Source organism: Mycteria americana, chromosome 3, assembly GCF_035582795.1.
Source record: "Mycteria americana isolate JAX WOST 10 ecotype Jacksonville Zoo and Gardens chromosome 3, USCA_MyAme_1.0, whole genome shotgun sequence".
NCBI lineage: Eukaryota > Metazoa > Chordata > Aves > Ciconiiformes > Ciconiidae > Mycteria > Mycteria americana.
Window position 1 is genome coordinate 26817750 of NC_134367.1, and position 19385 is coordinate 26837134.

General features: G+C 37.6%; 1 protein-coding gene across 2 annotated transcripts in view; it reads left to right on the forward strand.

Annotated features, from left to right (window-relative positions):
- AGPAT5 (1-acylglycerol-3-phosphate O-acyltransferase 5) overlaps positions 1-19385 on the forward strand; it is a 59768-nt gene that overhangs the window by 22997 nt on the left and 17386 nt on the right. For both annotated transcript variants that reach the window (XM_075498085.1, XM_075498086.1), the window contains exons 4-6: positions 816-905; positions 8698-8788; positions 18162-18323. In XM_075498085.1, the coding sequence (XP_075354200.1) occupies positions 816-905; positions 8698-8788; positions 18162-18323 (343 nt within the window). The remainder of the gene's footprint in view (positions 1-815; positions 906-8697; positions 8789-18161; positions 18324-19385) is intronic.

Genomic DNA, 19385 nt, shown 5'->3' on the forward strand with positions numbered 1-19385 from the left:
GCAAACTTTATTTCTTTATAACCCTCTTTCTTTGTGTGTACTTTGCTGTAGTCCTTTCACTGAAGTTTTTGTGATAAATTGTGTGGAACAAGTTATAAAATTAATCTTTTCCAGGAAATGGTCTAACTTTTTATATATATAGTTATACTACATATAATGATTTTCAGTAAAAATACTTTTAGAAAATCCTTTGCCTTCTAAAGATTTTGTGCTACTTATTCAATTATTATCTCGGTATATGACTTCTTTATTAAAAGTTTTATTCTCTAATAAAGTGCACAGAAGTTTTCAAGACCTATGCTAGTTACTTTTGTGCTGCTCATAAATTTTGTATGTATAGGTACAATACTTGTAATTCCAGTATTTGCGTTGGTCGCTACTTAAGAGCAGGCACATAAAATTGAAAACATTGGCCTATAAGTACTTGTATGTGAGTAACTTCAGTTGTGATTTTTTCCCTTGATATACAACGTAAGCTGCTTGTCAGTGTTGTTGGGAATAGATCGATCCCTGGGGTCAGTTCCAGTGCCATCTTCCAGTTAATTATTTAACACCTTTAAACAAGACACTTCAGGTGTCTTACAATTTTTTTTTTCCCGATCTGATCTTTATTTAAAATGATTTTGTGAACTTAAGTACATGCAAATGTAAAATGAGTTTCAGGTGCTTTCATCCCAGGAGAAAATGTCTTGTGGGCAATTTGCAGCATGAGTCATAAGGGTGACTTGTCACTATCATCTTATTTGTTCTTCTATCAACTATTCTACATTAAACTACTTAAATATTTAATATTTTTCTTTTTTTTTCTCTGTTAGCATGGAGGAGTCTATGTAAAAAGAAGTGCCAAATTCAATGAAAAAGAAATGAGAGAGAAGTTGCGGGCCCAGATGAAAGCTGAGACTCCAGTAAGTTTATACCTTCCTTCCCCCCCGATTCTCATTTCTTTGACTTTTGTAGTGGCAAAGGCTTATTGGAGAAATGAGCCATGCCTGATACCTACAAACTACAAGACAGTAATCATGGATTTGTTTTCTTTCTGTATTTTTACAGTTATTTTCTGTGATTAGAATGATACCTCCAATTAAACTTAAAGGATTAGTCAAATTTTCTTATGAATGATACGAACTTTGTGATTCTGTCTGTAGAGGGCAGGGGGGATCTAGACTAAATCTTAGAACATGAGCTGTAGCACCGTCCTTTAGAAACCACTGTCAGTGTTCCCTGTGTTTCAAGAGGCAACATTTTGACTACTGTATACTTGTCAGAGACTGGTATTTTTGTAGAATACCAGTTGTTTGATCTTCTGAAAGTCAAGAACCATTCTTGCCAAATCTTAATTAGTCATTCCAATGATCAATCATTTTTAATGACAGTGACATCTTGGAACTGAGTAACTTTGTCTGCTACGCCTGGAGGAGAAAAAAAAAATCCAAAAACCCAAACTCCTGATAATTTTCTATTTGAAGAATGATTGTTAATGCCAAGTGACTTTTCTCATGACTCCCTGTATGGTTTGTGGCTCAGTGGTTAGAATCACTGTGCTTTGCTTCCATTACTTGCTGTGCATTAAAATGTTTTCTGCCTTTTTGGCTAGACCTAAGAAAACCAACTCAGCAAGCCTTGATAGAGAACAGTTATGCTTTCATTTTACTTAAAATGATGTGATTAAGACTTGCTACTCCAAATACTAAGTGGCAAACTTTTTATAAGCTGAGGCTTGGGTAAAAGGAATGCATAGGTTGTTTTGACCTTCATAATAGTCGTCTTTTCTTTTTTTAATTTCTTTTTTGTACATAGTGTGTTTATGTTTGTGCATGTGTCTGTGTTGAAAAAGTAAACTGGCCTTACGCTTACTGAGAGGCTTAAATGAGTAAAGCGTCCCTGTTTAAGACAGCACTCAAACTCATTTTGTCTTGAACTAAAATTTAGCATGAACAGGGTTTTTTTTGGTTTTAATTAACATAAGAAAGTGGATCTATTTCCAGTTTTTAGCATATAAGTTACGAAGGCCAGAAACACATTGCAACTAAACTTTTCCTGTCCGGTGTTTAATCCAGTGATGTCCACGTGGAGAAGATGGCCATATTCAGTAGTGGTAACTTGTGCCCACATTACCAGGGAGGGTCCTGGGATGTGAAAAGGCTGCATTGTGTCAAGTTATTTTCTGTATGTCAGTGGCAAAGATTCTACTTTCTGTAAAACCTGCGGTGTAATGGAATAAGCAAAGACAGACTGCAAGATGTATAAATCATTTGTAGTCATCCCCCTAAGCAATTGCTCCCCCTGCAGAGTGCTGGTTAACTTTGCTTTAGTTAGTCTGGATGGAATATCCTAGCAGGGTGTTTTCCTGCATACGCCCATGGATTTCTTGATAGCCAAAGAGGCAGCTTCTGGTTGATTCTGGCTTTCTGGCTTCCCTCTGCACCCCCTAAAATTCAGGGGTTTGTTGTAACCATAAGGTTTTGATTGTGATTAGAGTCGTCATTTGAACTCTGCATTAAATTAGTCTGCTTTATAAAAATGTGGATTTTTTTAATACAATCTTAGGAAGACGTGCCTAGAAACTCATCTAATTCTGCATCTCTTTGGAAACCTGTAAATGATGTTCAGTGTTGCTCCAGTGCTATAAATTGACTGGACAGGCTAGTGTGTGATTTTAGCCCAATTGGAATGTAAGGGGACTGTTAAGCATAAAGATTTTCTTTAAAGCCACATCTGCCGTGGGTTCTGCTTTCCATGATGGATGTCTACATGTGATAAATAAATGAAATAAATCCAGAAAGCACTTTTTCTGGAATTACCTTTCTTCTCCCACCTCAGTTGTGTGTGGATTGAAAACCTACGCCTAACCTGTCTAAGCTAATGCCAAATGAATTTGGGACCACTTGGGTACACTTGTTTTTGTGGCTATCTGGAAGTTTGGTGGTGTTGGAAATGGGCACAGAACCTGGATGTGCTTACCAGGCAGTTGTGCCATTTTCGTCATGTTGTCTAGGGTAGCAGAAGAGAAATAAGTGTAACTGCTGCAGAAACGCATTCTGTTTTAAATATCTTTCAGTGAAACCATATAGGGAGTGACACTTAAGTTTTACAAAACCAAAGCTGTCAAAAGCCTATTTACTGAGACAAATGTTTGCGTCTGCTGGGGTAAAAGACACAGACCATAGAGTTGTCATTTGAGGGAAAACTAAATTGTCTATAATCCACTTTATCTGAGAATTTAAATGTAGATGCTGTAAATGCCCTTTAACCTACAATTACTACTGGGAGAAGAACATGATAACCTGTGTCCTTACTGCATTATTCATGAAGAAACGCCGTAGTTCTGCAACTTCATGTGACATTCACAAGCAACCATATTGCTTTTAAAATGAAGACATTTTAATCAGTAAAGCAAGTATGCCCTGAACTCATCAGCTTCATATGAAAATAATTATTTTACTACTCTGGAATTTTTATTAAAATTTATGCACTGGATGCTACAGCTCAGCATGGGCTTTTCCTCAGTTTAGTGAGCAGCTGTTGTTGCTTGGTCATTCTGTGCGAAGGTGGTGGAGTTCTTTCTTTAACGTAGTGTTAGAGAAAAGCTTGCCTTTCAGCTGCTAAGGAAAAAACTATATGCCAATAGAGAGGAGATGGATGGGAATCTGTGTTAAGGGTCGCTTTGTTATTTACAGTTTCTCTCCACATACAGTTTAAACAAAAGAATCTATACGATTAATGTTCAGTCTGTCTGGAGCCATCCCTGTTCCCATTAAGAAACTGAAGGCGTGAAGGAAGGCAGAAGCAGTTTTCTGTTCTCGTTAGCATAGCAAGGCCTTTAGTTGTTTTACTGCCTCATGTCATTGTGGCTTGGTTTTTTTGTTTGGGTTTTTTTTTTTAATTAAAAGTAAATTGGAGGTGCAACACGGACAGGAAAAATAAGGCTGCCTTTTGGCCTCTGCATTCACAGTAGAACTGGTATGCTTGATTTTGTGTAGGGACAGTGGACTGCATGATGCTCCTTGCTCACCCTGTCTTACGACTTCTACCCACCTGCCTGCCTTAAACAGCCCCTTTTTCTGTCCTCCTGTGTGCAGTTGGTCCACCCTTCTTCCCAGGTGCAGCGCAGCAATATTAGACAAGCGCAAAACTCTGATGCTAGACTGAAATGCTGTTGCACCTGTGTTTTCTTAGTGGAGAACTTGAACTAATAAATTTTCTTATTTCTCTCTGGAAATTATTTTGGTTCTCAAACTGTCATTGAACTATACACTCAAATTGTTCATTATTGGGTCTTTCGTTGGCAAAACTCAGTTGAAATGATGTGATTTTGTTCAAAATTAAATAAAATTTGGCTGATTGTTAACAAATTGCAATCTTATGTCTTGCTGTGAGAGCAGAGACTGTCACACGGTTTGAAGGACACTTTTGTGTTAATGTTGTTTTAATGCAAGCCATAACAAGATAAACACATTTCTGAGTGTAACAGCATATCCAGCTGACACTTGATATACTCCATCTGCTTGTTTTATAAAGAAAGTTAAGTCTTCTGAACAGCAAACTATTCAGTTTGATAACTGAAAATGTAACTTACATTTCTTTTTATCATACATCGAGAGTAGGAAATCTGCATTCTGAGATGTAGGATTTAACCCAGTACAGGCAATATTTGGCTGGTTACTATGTGTTTTGTTTTTGTTATTCATTCAGGCACAGAATAAATCTTTGTCATGTGAAGCAGTGCCAATCAAACAGTAAAATCCTGGAGGGGACAGATACATTAATACAACTGCTGTAAGGCTTAATGTAATTATTTTGTCATATAGTTAGTAATTTGCAAATCCCTGACAACTTTGTAAATCCTGGATGTCCTTGCCTGCTTTCCTCACATCACCTTTTGTATTTCATTCCAGTTATACCAGATATGCTTTCTCATACCATATCTTTTTCAATTATTGATCTGAGTGTTAATGTTTCTCATCCAGTTCACCAGAAGCATATCTTCTAGGCAGTGGTCTAAATGGATTCAGATATGAATCTGTCTGCTTGTGCAAGATGCAATAATTTTATGCATTGCATCTTGCATATTATTGTGCAAGATGCAATGCACCTTATGCAAGATGCAATATGCATATTATTATTGCATCTATGATGCAATAATAATAATATTTAAACTAAGCAAATGCATTGTTTAATGTAATTTTGAACTTGTAAATAAAAATATTTAATTGTTTTCCACTTGTCACCCACCCAGGAACAGCAGAGTAAATGCAAGATATCTTTAGTCAATAGTTACCGCTTCTTGACACCCTATGTTTCTTCTACAGTGGCAGCTACTCTCTGCAGGACACCCTCCAAAGCCCTGTCCTTGGTCGGGTTTTCTTGTTGTCGCCTCTTCTCGCTGTATGTTTGTGGTATCTGGGCTGACTTTGCTCTGTACTCCAGGGACTCGTGTGTTGCTCTGTGCCCCTTTCCCCTGCTCCACCTGTACCAGCTGCTTTTGTGGCACTTTGATCTATCTCAAGGACTTCCTTGGCTGCCCTGCTCCCCCCTTTGGAAGCACGGCCCCTCTCGGTGCTATTGCTATTTCTTTTTGCCTGGGAGACCTTGACAACACTGGGGGAATGAATAGAGTTGCTATTTGGGTGAAAGCAGTTATCATCATCCATTCATTTCATTTGTGGATTGTGGCAAGTTTGCTGACATTACGCTGGGGACTCTGTGGGTAACCCCTGCCTCTTTTCTGGTTTTCTGGCTCCAAGAAGAGTCAGTAGGATTCTACTAAATGAATCCTGATCCACTCCTTGAAGCTTTCAAATTGATAAGCGATGGCGAGTGTATTGACACCCACCCATTACACAGAAGCAGACATGAAAGTATCGTGTATCTGAACGTAGGGACCTACTCTGTTTGCGTTAAAATTGATATATCAATGAATCAGGGACTATGGTAATGCAAAATTTTCTATTCCATTTTGAACATGAGCCCTGTATTTTGCCATCACTGCAATAAAGTGTGTAACTTCTATGTAGCTAATAGCCCTAAATGAAAAATTCTATATAAAAAATTGCCTTAGTTGCAGCTAGTGTTTCTAGGCAATGAAAATGCTCCTACAACTCAACAGTTCTTAATCCAAGTTCAGGGTTTCTAAAATCTTAGAGATTTGTAGTTCTTATAATCTTTGGAAATAGTGCTTAAGGATTTAGCTTCTGCTGCCCATGGTGGGAGAAGAGAAAAGCCAGTCATACAAGTCGATTTGGTAGGCTGAATTGCACTGGCAGAATATCTTTGTCTTGTGCAGGACTGTATGTGAGTATAAGTAGGACATCTGTTTGCATTCATGAATTTTACTCAGGTAAAGTAGTCCTAATGAGCTACATATTAGGTTTATATATGCTGAATTTAAAGCAAAGGCCACTTCTCTGTCTTGTTGGTATGCTTTCAATTCAGAGATATTAAGACTCTGGTCAACAAACCTGTTCGGCTGTGTTTTCGAGGTTTACAAGAATAATTAAAATATAATTTCAACCCCTGCTTTGGATTACACACGTAGGACTGGAGTAAGTAGATACTCTTCTCTGTTGTGTAATCAGCTTTCGGTGGCTGATTATCTGCTTTGAAGACCAGTAATGTTGTTGCATGCTTTTAAGTGCTGACCTCTGTACCAAGAATGGTATTCCTATCCTGTGTGCTTCACTTTCTTTGCTCTGTCAATTATTAACTGTTATGGCCACTGTATTACCCTTTGGAGCTGAGCATTCAGTCTTTAATGAGGGGGGGAGTAACCGCATCTTGAATTACCATTTTAAGGATCCAAATTATGTGATTTGAATATAAGCACATTTATGGAAAAAAAAAAATTGCTTCGGGACTTGAATATTATGCCCTTTCCAGTTAACTCTGAACAGTGTTACTTAGTCACTTAAGTATCTCAACAGTGTACTTCATAGGTGATATGTATACATGACTGGGGGAAGTGTGGACTGCAGCTGGGTCTAAGGATTCCTGTCCTCGTCCATGTGCTTATGCTACTATCATGTTATAAAAAAGTAAGCACCTTGCCTCTTAAACCCATTTTCTTTTGTTCTTTCCCCACCAAATCTGTATACATCTTGAGTTTCTGCTGGTCCTTGACCATTCTTGGACTTCACTTGCCTCTGCAATCTGCCAGTTCTCCTCCTCCCCAAACATGCCATGACAAGTACAGCCTTTCCTCTAGCTCTCTTTACTCTACTGACATTGGTTTTGCCATTCTTAATCCCCCCGCCCCCGCCAGATTCTAGGCTATGTATTCAGTTCTCCTCTTTCTTGATCTCCTGCTGGCTTTACTGGTTAGCGCAGTTCCTAGGTTTCTAACCTCCTCTGCATTTTTGCACGCCTTTCAACCTTCCTCACTGTGGGGTGATTCTGGAGAGTTTGTTTGCTGGGTCCTGTCTTTCTGTGTTCAGCCTTTTCTCTAGCTGTTCTACAATCATTAAGTGCAAATACCAGCACACTCTGATGTTTTGTGGGCCAGAAGCATGAAGTTATATTCCTGTGTGTCTCTTTCTGAGTTTTTATTTAACTTTGCATCTTTTCGTGATGTGCACTCCCACTTGTCAGTCTGTACTCACTGATAATCCTCCTTGGACTGTTTTGTAAATCCATTATCTCTTTTTCTTTCAAATATTTCTTGAGACTCATTTCTGCAAAGACAACAAATTAAATAGTTAGTCTAGGCACAGCAGGCATGATTTTACCGTGCATCTGTCATGTTCAACTCCATGCTAGTTACCATTTGTGGCTGTAGCCTTTTCTTCTGCAGATGAGCGACCAATACGAAATTTTCACTGCTTAAGTGATGTTTTGCATCAACTTTGTATGTAGGAGATTATGCAAGACACACACACACACACACACAAAAAAAGAGAGAGAGATGGAAACCTCTGTTCTGTTTCAAACGCAAATGGAAAATTCATCAAATTTGACTGCTTCTATTTGGGTACATAATTTTACACTCAGATACGCAGATACTTAGGCAACCTTTACCTGTGTAATGATTTGAGAACCCATAGGCAGTTGTTGCTGAGTAAGCATGCAAACTAATGTACTTGGGAAATCTAACCTTGCAGACATGCATGCTTAAAGGAATGTGACTTTAAAGTTCAAATTATGCTGAACTATGAGTTTAAGTTCATAATATACTCAATATCTAATACAGTGAGATGCATAAAGGCACATAATTATGATCTATCATAATTTAAATTAATAGTATTTCTGATTATGAATGGAATTAAGTGTATATTTCAGTATAAGGAAAGACAAGATGCAAGATCAGTATTAAAGAAAAAAATATAATTTAGGTCATCTGTGACATATTTGACTGTCTTTTCAAAATCTCCTCTTATCCCACTTAACAAAACTGATAGTCTTGTTGATATCAGCTGCTCCTGACTTGCTCACTTTTGTTGACATGTGCTATCTCCCTTCCTAAATCACCTGGGCAACTTTCTATGGTGTATGTTGAAAGAAAATTATTTTGAACCTCCAACAGTAAGTTTCTTAGAGCTAGGAAATTTTAGCTCAAGTATTCTGATTTTCTTTGGATCCTTACAGTAATCGATGGTGTGAACTAAATACAAAATGGACCTATCAAGTGATGATAATTTCTGTAAAAGGAGTCGGCTTACATTCATTCTAAGAACTTGTCTGCTTTGTTTCTTTTTAATCCCACAGATGTATTTAGTGATTTTTCCAGAGGGGACTCGTTATAATCCAGAAATACCGAAAGTCATTGCAGATAGTCAATCATTTGCTGAAAAGGAAGGTAAGCAAAAAAAGTTTTGAAATCATTCTTTTGTTACAGTGTTACCATATGTTATATAAAATTGTTACATAATATGAAGAGGATCTCACCTTAACTGGACTATTAAGCCTGCCTGATTGATACTTAAGGGTTAGAATAGCATAAGCCAGTGTTTCTCTTACCACAGAGTAAGATGAGAGTAGCTTATATACAGACATTTTGTGCATTTCACATTGTGCAAGAGTATTAATTCTCAAGAAAGCTCTCTCTTGTTTCTGTCTATATCTGTGTATTTATGGACACTTCTTTTCTTGCTCCTCCAGGAACATAAGAATTACCTACACTGCATCAGGGCACTGTTCTAAGTTGACGTTATATCTCCAATTACAGTTGTTACTCAATATAAAGAATATTCTGCATAGAGATTGGTGTGCCTTAAAAGAAAAAGTCTTCCATGACTTCATTTTTAATTACTGTTAGTACTACCATGACTTCTTGGTTTTGTTCCTCTCTTACCTTCTAGTCTCACCCTTCCTTGGTTGAACTTTATTCTGTAGTCGCTTTGATTGTTGGTGTCGTGTCTATAACCACAGATGGAATTACTTCATCATTTGGAAAGGCTTGCAAAAAATCTAAGGGTCCTAAGCTTTTTCATTTTTTCTCACATCATATGCACAATACACGTAAATGTTTAAGTCCAGCAGTTCAGCAAACATGTTTCCTGGTTTTGTTTTTTCCTGTTGACCAAACGTGAAATAATTCACTCTGAAGGTAAACAAAGAATAACAAATAGGTCTGGTAAATTCATTTCTGTGACACACTGAAATGAATTCACAAGTCTGTGAATCAGCCTGTTGATATCATCAAGCTATTAAGTATTGTTAGTTCTTGTCCAAAAGGATACATGCTTTTCTTCTCCTCCTTGGGAAGAACGGAATTTGTTTGCGTGTATGAGCAGGAGAGCTTAAGTCATAATGTATTTATTCATCACTTCAGTTTCCTGTCGGAAATGAAAGTCAAATGTTTCATTTAGGTTGCGGTTCTTTGAGAGTTCAGAGGGGGTGTTTGATAGTTTTTTCCTCTCTCCTCCTTTTTCAGGGAAAAGAAAAGGCTGTCATTGTCATTATTATTATTATTATTTTAATAAACCTCTTAATTATAGCTCTACAGTCTGCAAAACAGCAAAACACTGCTTTTGTACTTTCAGAGCACCTGTTGGTTTCTTCTAGTGCTTTTCTGTCCAGTATTGGTCTGCTTTTATTTTGTAAGGGCTACTCCTTTTAAAAACCCTCAAGACAAATAGTTATTAAACAAGAAGCATCTCTAGTTCGAGTGCAGAATCCTCTTCTTCGAGTGCAGATTCCCCACTGCTAAATTCTTTTGTTGTTGGTCTCTCCTCAACTTTTTATATGGAGAGAATAGGAAGCAGTCTGCATGGGACCCTGCTCCCCTGCATGTTCATGCAAAGATTGATGTTCACTTGGATTGGAGCATGCCTCATACAAGCATGGGATGGCTGACACTGAAAGCTGCGTACCAAACTACTCTGACAACTAAGAGCCACGAGGCACATAGCAGTACATCGGGGGGCTGCGAGGACGGGGAACTCTGCACGGCCGCCAGCAGGAGATGACGATGACTCCCCGAGGTCCCCCCATGCCGCTGTGCAGTGCTGCTGGCCCCGGCTTGCGGCTTCCACCCAGCAGCCCCAGTGCCACCACAGTCCTGGCTGCTGGCCACTGGCCGCATGCTGGGGCTGCAGCATGGGAGCCGTGACCAAATGCCTCGCCAGTCGGTCGCATGTAGTTTGAGTGCTGGCCATGCTCCTTATAAGCATGCGAGGGCTGTTATGTGACCCTGCTGAGCTGAACTAAAAAATACACAATTGCATGCTTGTCTGAAAGATCCCAGAGGTTTCTTATTTCCTACAGTTTTAGGAAAGGTAGTAGTGCCTAGTAGTTCTGCCAGTCAGAGGAATGAGGGCTTACTGTAACTTATAGTTTAAAATTTGCACTTCATTCCTCTTGGGGATATAAAAAGTCTAATAATTTAGTCTTGTCATCTTAGTATATTTGTTACAGAGCACAGTGCTTCGGTGTTGGCTTTACAGACATGTAGGGGAATTTTTTTGTTTGTTTTATACCTTGAAATGTAAGCTTTATAGTGATTTATTTTTCCTACATTTTTGCACAATTTTATGTTGAGAAAATAGCGCAAGTGTAATATTGGAAAAAGTGGTTTAATTAAGAAGAATTAAACTTCAAATTGATGTTAGGACCAGAGATATTGTACCCAAAGATAACAAAGCTATTCCTAGAGCACAAGCATAACTCATGTTTATCATGCTGTCAGAAATACTGTTTTTGACATAAGTGTGTGTATTTGTTTTAGTAGTTTTACAGAGAGGAAGTATGAAAAGATTTTGTGGGTTTTGTGCTTTTACTCTCCATGGGCTGGATTCTCTTCTAGAGAAGGTTCATTGGTTTAAGCAGAATTATTGAGCTGAACTTAATTACCTGGTCTTTGTGTGACCAGCTGATGATCTGCATCTCGTATCTTGATGTTCTTTAAGTAAACACCAGTTTTGGACACAGTTACTGCCTCTTTACAATTTGTCCTAGGACCAGTTCAACAAAAAGAAATTTAAAAAAAAAAAAAAAAAAAAAAAAAGGCTTAGGTTGACATCCAAAGGAGTATTTTGGCATTGCTGGTTTCACCTATTATGTCTTTCCTCATTGATATGAATATATAAATAAATCTTATCTGTCTATGAATAGGAAGGAAGGATATCAAACAGCAAAAAAATTTAATGGTGATTGAGGTCACCCTTAAAAGACAGGCAACTTTTTAAAATACTGATAATACATCATGTTACAGTTTGTTCTGCCATAAGACTTGGGTTCTAAACAAAATCTTGACTCCTAGAAAGAGCAGATGGTTTTCCTCTTTCTGAAACACAGGCAAGTCAAACACACAGGGTAGATCCAATAGATCTGGGTATGAGTAAGTTGAAACTGAAGGCTATAAAGCACAGAGAAACTTCTAGGGAAGGAGTAGACTGTGTACTTTCGTACTATTTTTAGAAATAATTACAGGATATTATACAGTAAAAAATTAAATCCATGGACTGGTCTTTCAAATTTGTCATTAGCTACTTTGCCAAGTTCAAGTTGAAGGTACTGCCAGTTTTTTGTTTATTAAAACCAAAGAATGCCAAAAACATCTAGAGGTAAAATTGATAAAATTAGGGCATTAATATTCATGGTTTTCATGTTGGAGACTGACACATGCGTATCAGCCTTCAGCATTGATAGATCTGACACAGCAAAACTCTGTTCTAATTAATGTGAACTCTATTACAAGTTCTGTCCACAATTGTATTCAATGAGATACAGAAAGTTGCTTACTTCCAGGGATCCTGGTTTTATGGTGATGAAATGAGAACGTTGTCATCTAAGGGTAATGCTAGTACCTTCAGAAACTGAAGATCACCCATTCTACACGTTTTACAAATGGCAGAAAATTCCAATCAGATCAGATTCTTACCCAGGATAGAACAGGAAGCATTTTAAACTCAAAATACATTTGTTTGATTGCATTGGGGAAGGAAAAATGTGCTTCCCAAAGTTTAAAAACAAAAGCAAACATTACCTGTCTAAAACTACGTTGTTTGGTTATTTGTGGTAGGATTAATGCAGGAGTTACTCATAGAACAAGTTAAATCCGGTGGAGTTGAGAAAATTAAGCCAGTATTTATCTTTGTTGGCCAAAATATCAATATTTGCTGGGGTTTCACAGCCACAGCAAACCATGTAAGCAATGTTGCCAGAACATCAAATGAATACATGTGTCAGGCTTTCTCATTTCTGTCAGAGGCAAATGAAAGCCCCCACTTCCAAGCAGACAGGGATATGTACCATGTAGCTGGATTTGAACCTGATACACCTAGTTGACCTCTCCTGATGGGAAGTGGGTGGCTGTGTGAGATGATTCCAGCAATTGCTGCCGTGATGGGCACTCTCTTTCTCAATGTTTCAGTATGGTTGGTGACTCCTGTGTTTCTAATGGGCCATCTTGTAAGATTCTCATAATCAAATTAAATATTTCTTCCTCTACTCTCTCAAAGATCTAAGAATGTGACAGCATGTGTGTTGCCCCTTGTCTCCTGAGCTGTTGCCTTCCAACTTCCAAGATTTAAATATATAGTCAGTAATCTTAGCTTAGAGTTCGCTTTAGTTTTCCATTGTACAGGAGTAGTCAGCTAACGTGATTCCTGTCTTCAAAATCTGATGCGTTCATTCAGTTGACTTACACATTGGTGACCCCTTTTAGGCTCCGAGGTATTAGTTTAGGCATCTTAAAAGTGCAGCGATTCTTCCACACTAGTAAGTGGGCTTCAGTTGCTGAGTCCAGGGAATTATAATATGTAGGTGGCACTCATATTTTCATAGGGATTTAGCTCTAATCTTGTCATAATGTTAGAAGGGGTAATTTTTATTTTATGTGTTTATTTCAAACTGTAAATCTTTTAACACTGGGTCTTTTTAATGGTACTGGACTGTAGAATAAAATTTCTATAAAACCCACAAAATACATGATTATTATTTTGTACCATCTTCTAGTATATATTTGTTCCATTTATATGTTCCCAAAATATATATGTATAGATTTCTGATAATTTTCTAGTAGTTAGACCTCTATAATGTTCCAAACAACCACAAATTTCTCAGGTTTAGTAGAATATGAATTCTACCCAAATGTTAAGAAATGGCATTTTAAAAATTTGAAAATAAATAGGAATAATCCAAAGCCCTCCTACTTCTAATGTTACTAACTCTGAAAAGTCAAAGAGAAAGGGGTAAGAAGCTTGTTGAATTTAACTTGGCTTGCTTTTGCTGAATGAAGACAAAACAATCTTCCCTGGTAAAAGGCATTTATGGAATTTTGTATTAATGTTTGATTTCTAACAAAGGTCATTTAATCAAGCAAACATTTCAGGTATTCATTTATTATCTCCCTTGTTTTTATGTAGAAAAGTTGCAAATGTAAATGTTTTTTAATGCTAAATTTATCTTGAATACTATCATGTTTTCTGCTAAGATGTTTGTACGTGCAGGATATGCTTATCTCAAAATTGCTTTTACAGGTCATGTAAAAAAGGTATTTCAACTGAGCTAATCGAAAATGTTTCCCTTCTAGATCTTGGCATTGGTTTTAGATTGTATTTTAAAGCAATCTGAAGTATTTAATATCCATAACTGTTATTTGGAACTGTCTCTAAAGAAAATACTTTTGGTGATACTTTTTCCACACATTTTCATGTAAGCAAGTTTGATGTAAAAGTGCACAGTGAGATGTGGAAAGGCGGATATAATTTTAAAAGTGGGGGGGGGGGGGAGATACCTTGAGTAGCATTTGAAAGACGTATCATTAGGATGAAGAAAGGATTTCTGTTATTAAAAGTCATCCTTAGGAAATTAAGTGTAGGAAAGCAAGAAGCTACTACATACTCTTCTTGAGGGGATTACTTGTATTTCTTGTACTTTAGTTCATGGTAACAGAAAACACCTTTTACAAGAGCATGCAATTTTTTAATACTGTCATCAGCTGAGTCCTGTTTATGTAAGTCGATGGAATACTAGCATACAAATGGATGAGCTCTCCCACCAGATGTCATTTCATAAGTCTAACTCTGGACTCTGGTTTCAATAAGTAAGGCTTTGGTCACTGAGGGCATTCCAGAAGGCTGGTGGGAGCTCTGTGTTGGGTGAGTACTTGGGACACCCCAGGTAACTGCAAAGCTTTCAGTCTAATATCACTCCTGCACACACATACACACAAAAAAGGAAAAATAAGGAGAGAAAGACCTAATTGGTATTGAAATCATTTAATTGTTTTTCACTCTGCTTTCAGTTTTTGTATTACTGTCAAGTGACGTGGTTTTATAGCGGGGGGAAAAAACCCTCAAACTAATTCTGACATCCACTTTCACTGAGCATGTAACTTTTGTTGATGAAATGTGGTAATGCACATGTAATATGTGTAGGGTATTCTTAATTTAGAGCTGGGTTTTTTTATTGTTGTCATTTAAAAATGTGGTGTGTGCACATGTCAAGGGTACAAATGTGACTAATGGAATCCAAGTCTGAAAATGTAGATGGCCTGCCTGCACTGAACGGCTCTGTGAGTTTTGGCCTGGATGAAGGGAAGAGGAAGAGAGATCTTCTCCATTGAGTTGTACTCAGCTATTATATATGTAGTTTCACCCTGAGAGGTTAGATAAATGATGTTTTGTTTGGTGGTTTTTGTTCTTTTGTATTTAGATGAAAAATTCTGTACTATAGACGTTAATGATTTGGGTCTTTGTACTTCCCAAACTAAAACCTTACTTTATTTCCATTCAGTTTTCTTACAGACTTTCTGAAGTGATTCTGCATCTTACTGTAGTCTAGTAAACGGATGATATTTGAAGTAACAATGCTCACTGTATTTCTTCAGATTTTCACATTATTTTCATATTTTTTATAGTCTGTTTATTATTTAAAAGTTAGCTAACATAGAAGAGCAAAGCTATAGCATTTTAAGGTAGAGTATTACATACTAGACATCTAGTTAATTTTCTTTGGTATTTAAAATAAAATCTCATGACCTCAAATACTTTGACAGAGTCCTAACTTAGTATTGCACAACATTAAAAACAGTTTAAGCACATTGTTTTTTGTGAATTGGATGCAGGCGGTTTGCCAAGGTACTGTAACTACTTGGGTCTAAATTCTGTTTTGTTGACTTTAGTAAAGATCATCAAGTAATTGCAAGAATGTGTGGTTAATGTTTTATATAAAACAGATTCTTTAAAAGGATGTGCTGAACTCCTGTTGTTGCTGCATGTTTGTCATGCACTGGAGTGTTTCTGAATAATGGATTATGGACTTTCTTTATTGATTTTAATTAGATGCATACTCATTTTGTACCTAAACCTTCAAGAGTTCACTGGTAGCACGTGGAGTAAGAAGGGCTTATTCTACAGTTGCACTTCACAGATTGTCACTGACCATCTTCATCACCAGAACTGGCCATGGATTCAAAAAACTCAGCACCGAATAGTCTTAGATATCTAAATTAATTTGTCTAGAGGATTCAGTTCTCACTGAAGCCTGCTTTCCCTTTTTCTTCCCCACAGTAATAGGTTGGTTAAGGGGAAGGTGAGTTGGGCAGGAAAGGAATGACAGTGTTTTTAGAATATGTTTGGGAATTTGGATCAGCAAGAGTTGTGTTGAGTGGAATGTCCACACTAATATCGTTGCTGACACAACACTAGAATATTCAGTGCTTCATTTACAGAGTAAACATTTGGAAACATAACATAATTAGCTGTTTGATGTAACAGTTCACAAGCTAAGAAAACACTACCACCATGTTATGCTTCAAAATATTTACGTGATCCATATAACGTTTTGCATAGACAGTTATCGCTATTGCCGGTAAAGCTTAGAACAATGACTTCAGAAGGAATGCTAGTAAATAACCTTTTATCTCTGTGTTCAGACAAGGAGATTCTTAGCAAATATTAAGAAATCAAGATAATTATTTATACTGAAATTTTCAACTATAAAAATGTTAGAGCAGTTTAGAAACTAGCATTATCTTACAGTGTTCAGTAAATATTTTCATAATTTAAGATCAAAGTATGCTTTGCCCAACAAGGGGGAGAAGTTCAGTACAAAATCAGGACATAATGTAATATCTTTGGAATTGATTTTGCAAGCAGGGAGATACCAAAAGCAATACCACAATACTTTGGTTTAGAAAAATTTCTGCTTCATCTATCAGGAACCAATAGCACCAATGGATGGTTCTTTAAAACTGGACTGAAGAGTAAGCCAATGAAAAATAAGGCTAGAAAGGAATAATTGCAATTTTATTCTGATACTTCTCTTTGAGAAAGATACACATCTTGTAGCAAGATAGTGAAAATTTTTTGCATAATATGCCTTTTTTTCCTAGGAGCACTTTCAAGTAAGTGTGGTAGAGCTGTGTTCAGATCATGAAAAGGTTTAGGAGGGTTTTTTGTTTGTTTGTTCTCATTTTGAAAGTAATTGTATATTAAAATTCTGGAAATAGAATAAAGTTTATACTTTCAAGCCCAGTGTATTTGTTTGTTCTTAAGTATGCTCTAGGTGGAAGTGGTCAGCTGAAGCAAACATGCATATGAAATACTGTTGTTAAGACTTGTGGAGTGGTGTTAAACCTGACGTTCTTGTGTCCTTGACATACCAATCTCTGTGTCTTGGCCTGGATGGTTAAGGACAACAGTTGATTTCTGTGACTATGGATTTGTTAGTAGCCAAGCCAATTGTAATAGGTTGTTCACAGGGAAACAGAGAAAGTTTCCTCCTTGCTGTCGGTTCTTGGTGCTATATTTTTTCCCTCCCTGCTTAGTTTTTTGCTGGGATGGTGAGTTGAATCAGCTGGTGGGAGGGGGTGCCAGAGCAATGTAAGTTTAGCAGCAGGAACAAGCATGCAGAAAAGAGCAGTCATGGAAACAACTGCAAGGATAAAGTGGAATGTCTCATTTTCTGTAGCAGCAAGTCATTGCAGTGGGCTGAAGCTCTCTTGAGTCTAACTGCTTTCCCCTGTCCTTCCCCAAAGTGAGGACCCTCAGAGTAACCATATCCTACGCCCCAGAATGTGCCATTAGCAGAAAGAAGCAAAATCAGGGAAAGTTAGAATCTATAGTAGAAAATAACAACATATATTGAAATTTCTGATAGCATGATAGCTTTGGAGAAATGTAGCATCCTATTTAAGCATGTGTAGTTTAAGATGTCCACTTTTTTGTTACCATCAGGCAGTATTAGGATTTAGTATGTTGACAAAATGGGTTTGTCCTTTGGAAGTAAAATGCTGGGTGAGCATTAGGCGTGCTTAAAATTATTTGTGCTTATGGCTCACCTACCAAATCTGTTTCTGATACACAATTTCAGGAGGCGATGTCCTGTGTGTTTAGTATTTCTCAGTTAATTTGCTCTTTTTTTTTTTTTTACCTCAGTTGGACAAACGTAAAGAGAAGTGCTGTTTCATCACTTATGAGCCACATTAAAACCACCACTGCTTCTAGAGCAGGAGCTGTAAAAAGGACTCTTTTGTTGAGCAGCCTTTTTCTCACCAATATCCTTTAGGATTTCTGTTTCATCTTCTACACATGCTCAGCAGAGCATATGCAGTGTGCACATGCACATGCTCTCTCTCCTAACTGAGAATTGAGATTAAAAATGAACCTTTTGTGATTTTGAGTGGGGATGCTGAAGTTCCTTGATGTGATGATCCTTTTGTGAATGTAGTCCAGTTTACTTTCAAATGCTATAATGATTTTTTTTTTCCCCCTCCCCTCTAGGACTTGCTATCTTAAAGCATGTGCTAACGCCACGCGTGAAGGCAACTCATGTAGCCATTGACACAATGAAAGACTATCTCGATGCAGTGTATGATGTGACTGTAGCTTATGAAGGTACTGTGGACCACAAAGGGCAAAGAAAACTGGCACCATCTATGACAGGTGAGTTGACGTATATTAGACATGCTACAGCCACATGCTTGTTAATATACAGAACCAACTTCAGGTGCTTTGTAATGCTCTGAAGATAATCTCCACAGTGCTTCAGTCATCTTACCATACCTTGGTAGGGCATCGTTCATCAGTGACTAGGCTTTACAATAGTTACCTGTGACATTCCTGCCCCCTCCTTCCCTATTCCACGCAGAGAATATTTCTGTAGTCAAATTTGCACACAAGCGCTTTTTGGAGTTAAAATGAACTTGGGGCCATAGGCAGCAGGTGCCATTTACCTTCATGTTTCTTCTAGCACTGGGATTTGGCATCATCATAAATTCTCTCTTTTCCTCTGCTGTGCTCCATATCTGTACATGTGATCTAATTGCTGAAATGCATGTTTTTTTAAAGGGAAAATGTGTAGTAATAGTATTTTACTGGCAATTTTCAAATTGCTACACATACCCAGTAACCTTACAAACACTTAACAGCATTTTATGCAAGTGGGCTTCACTTTCTGTTGTATTTTAAACCATCTACAGCACCTTAAGAGAACTGAGTAAATGAGTTGTATGTTCCTCCAGTGATGTAACCAGAAAATAAGTTCTGGGGTTTCTGTTGGGGAAAACTCTGGGACAGAGAGCTTCAGGGTTTGCTGTTTTTTGATCATGCTTGGTGGTGGATTAATTTTTTTTTTTTAAGTAATTCATTTACCTGCACTGTCACTGGAGGGCCAGACGTCATCTTTCTTTCCAGTTGTAGTTGATGTGTTACTCAGCCATATCTCTGCATGACTGTCTGTTGCAAGTTGGCTCAAAATGGTACTTCTGAGTCTTTTGCACTACTGATACCAAGTGGAAAAAAGCGCCACAGTAGTTCCACAGAGCTGTTCAAACTTTTGGGCAAGGAATCAGTGTTGGCTGAGGGACCTGCAGGGAACTTCTTAGGTAACTGCCTGGTCCTCAGCTGGCCCAGCGTCACTGGGACTTCTTCCTTCTGCTGCTAGAAATAGTTTGTAGTGCGGCTGTTTCCATGTCACTTTAGTAGGTGTAACTCCTTGAGGTGGTG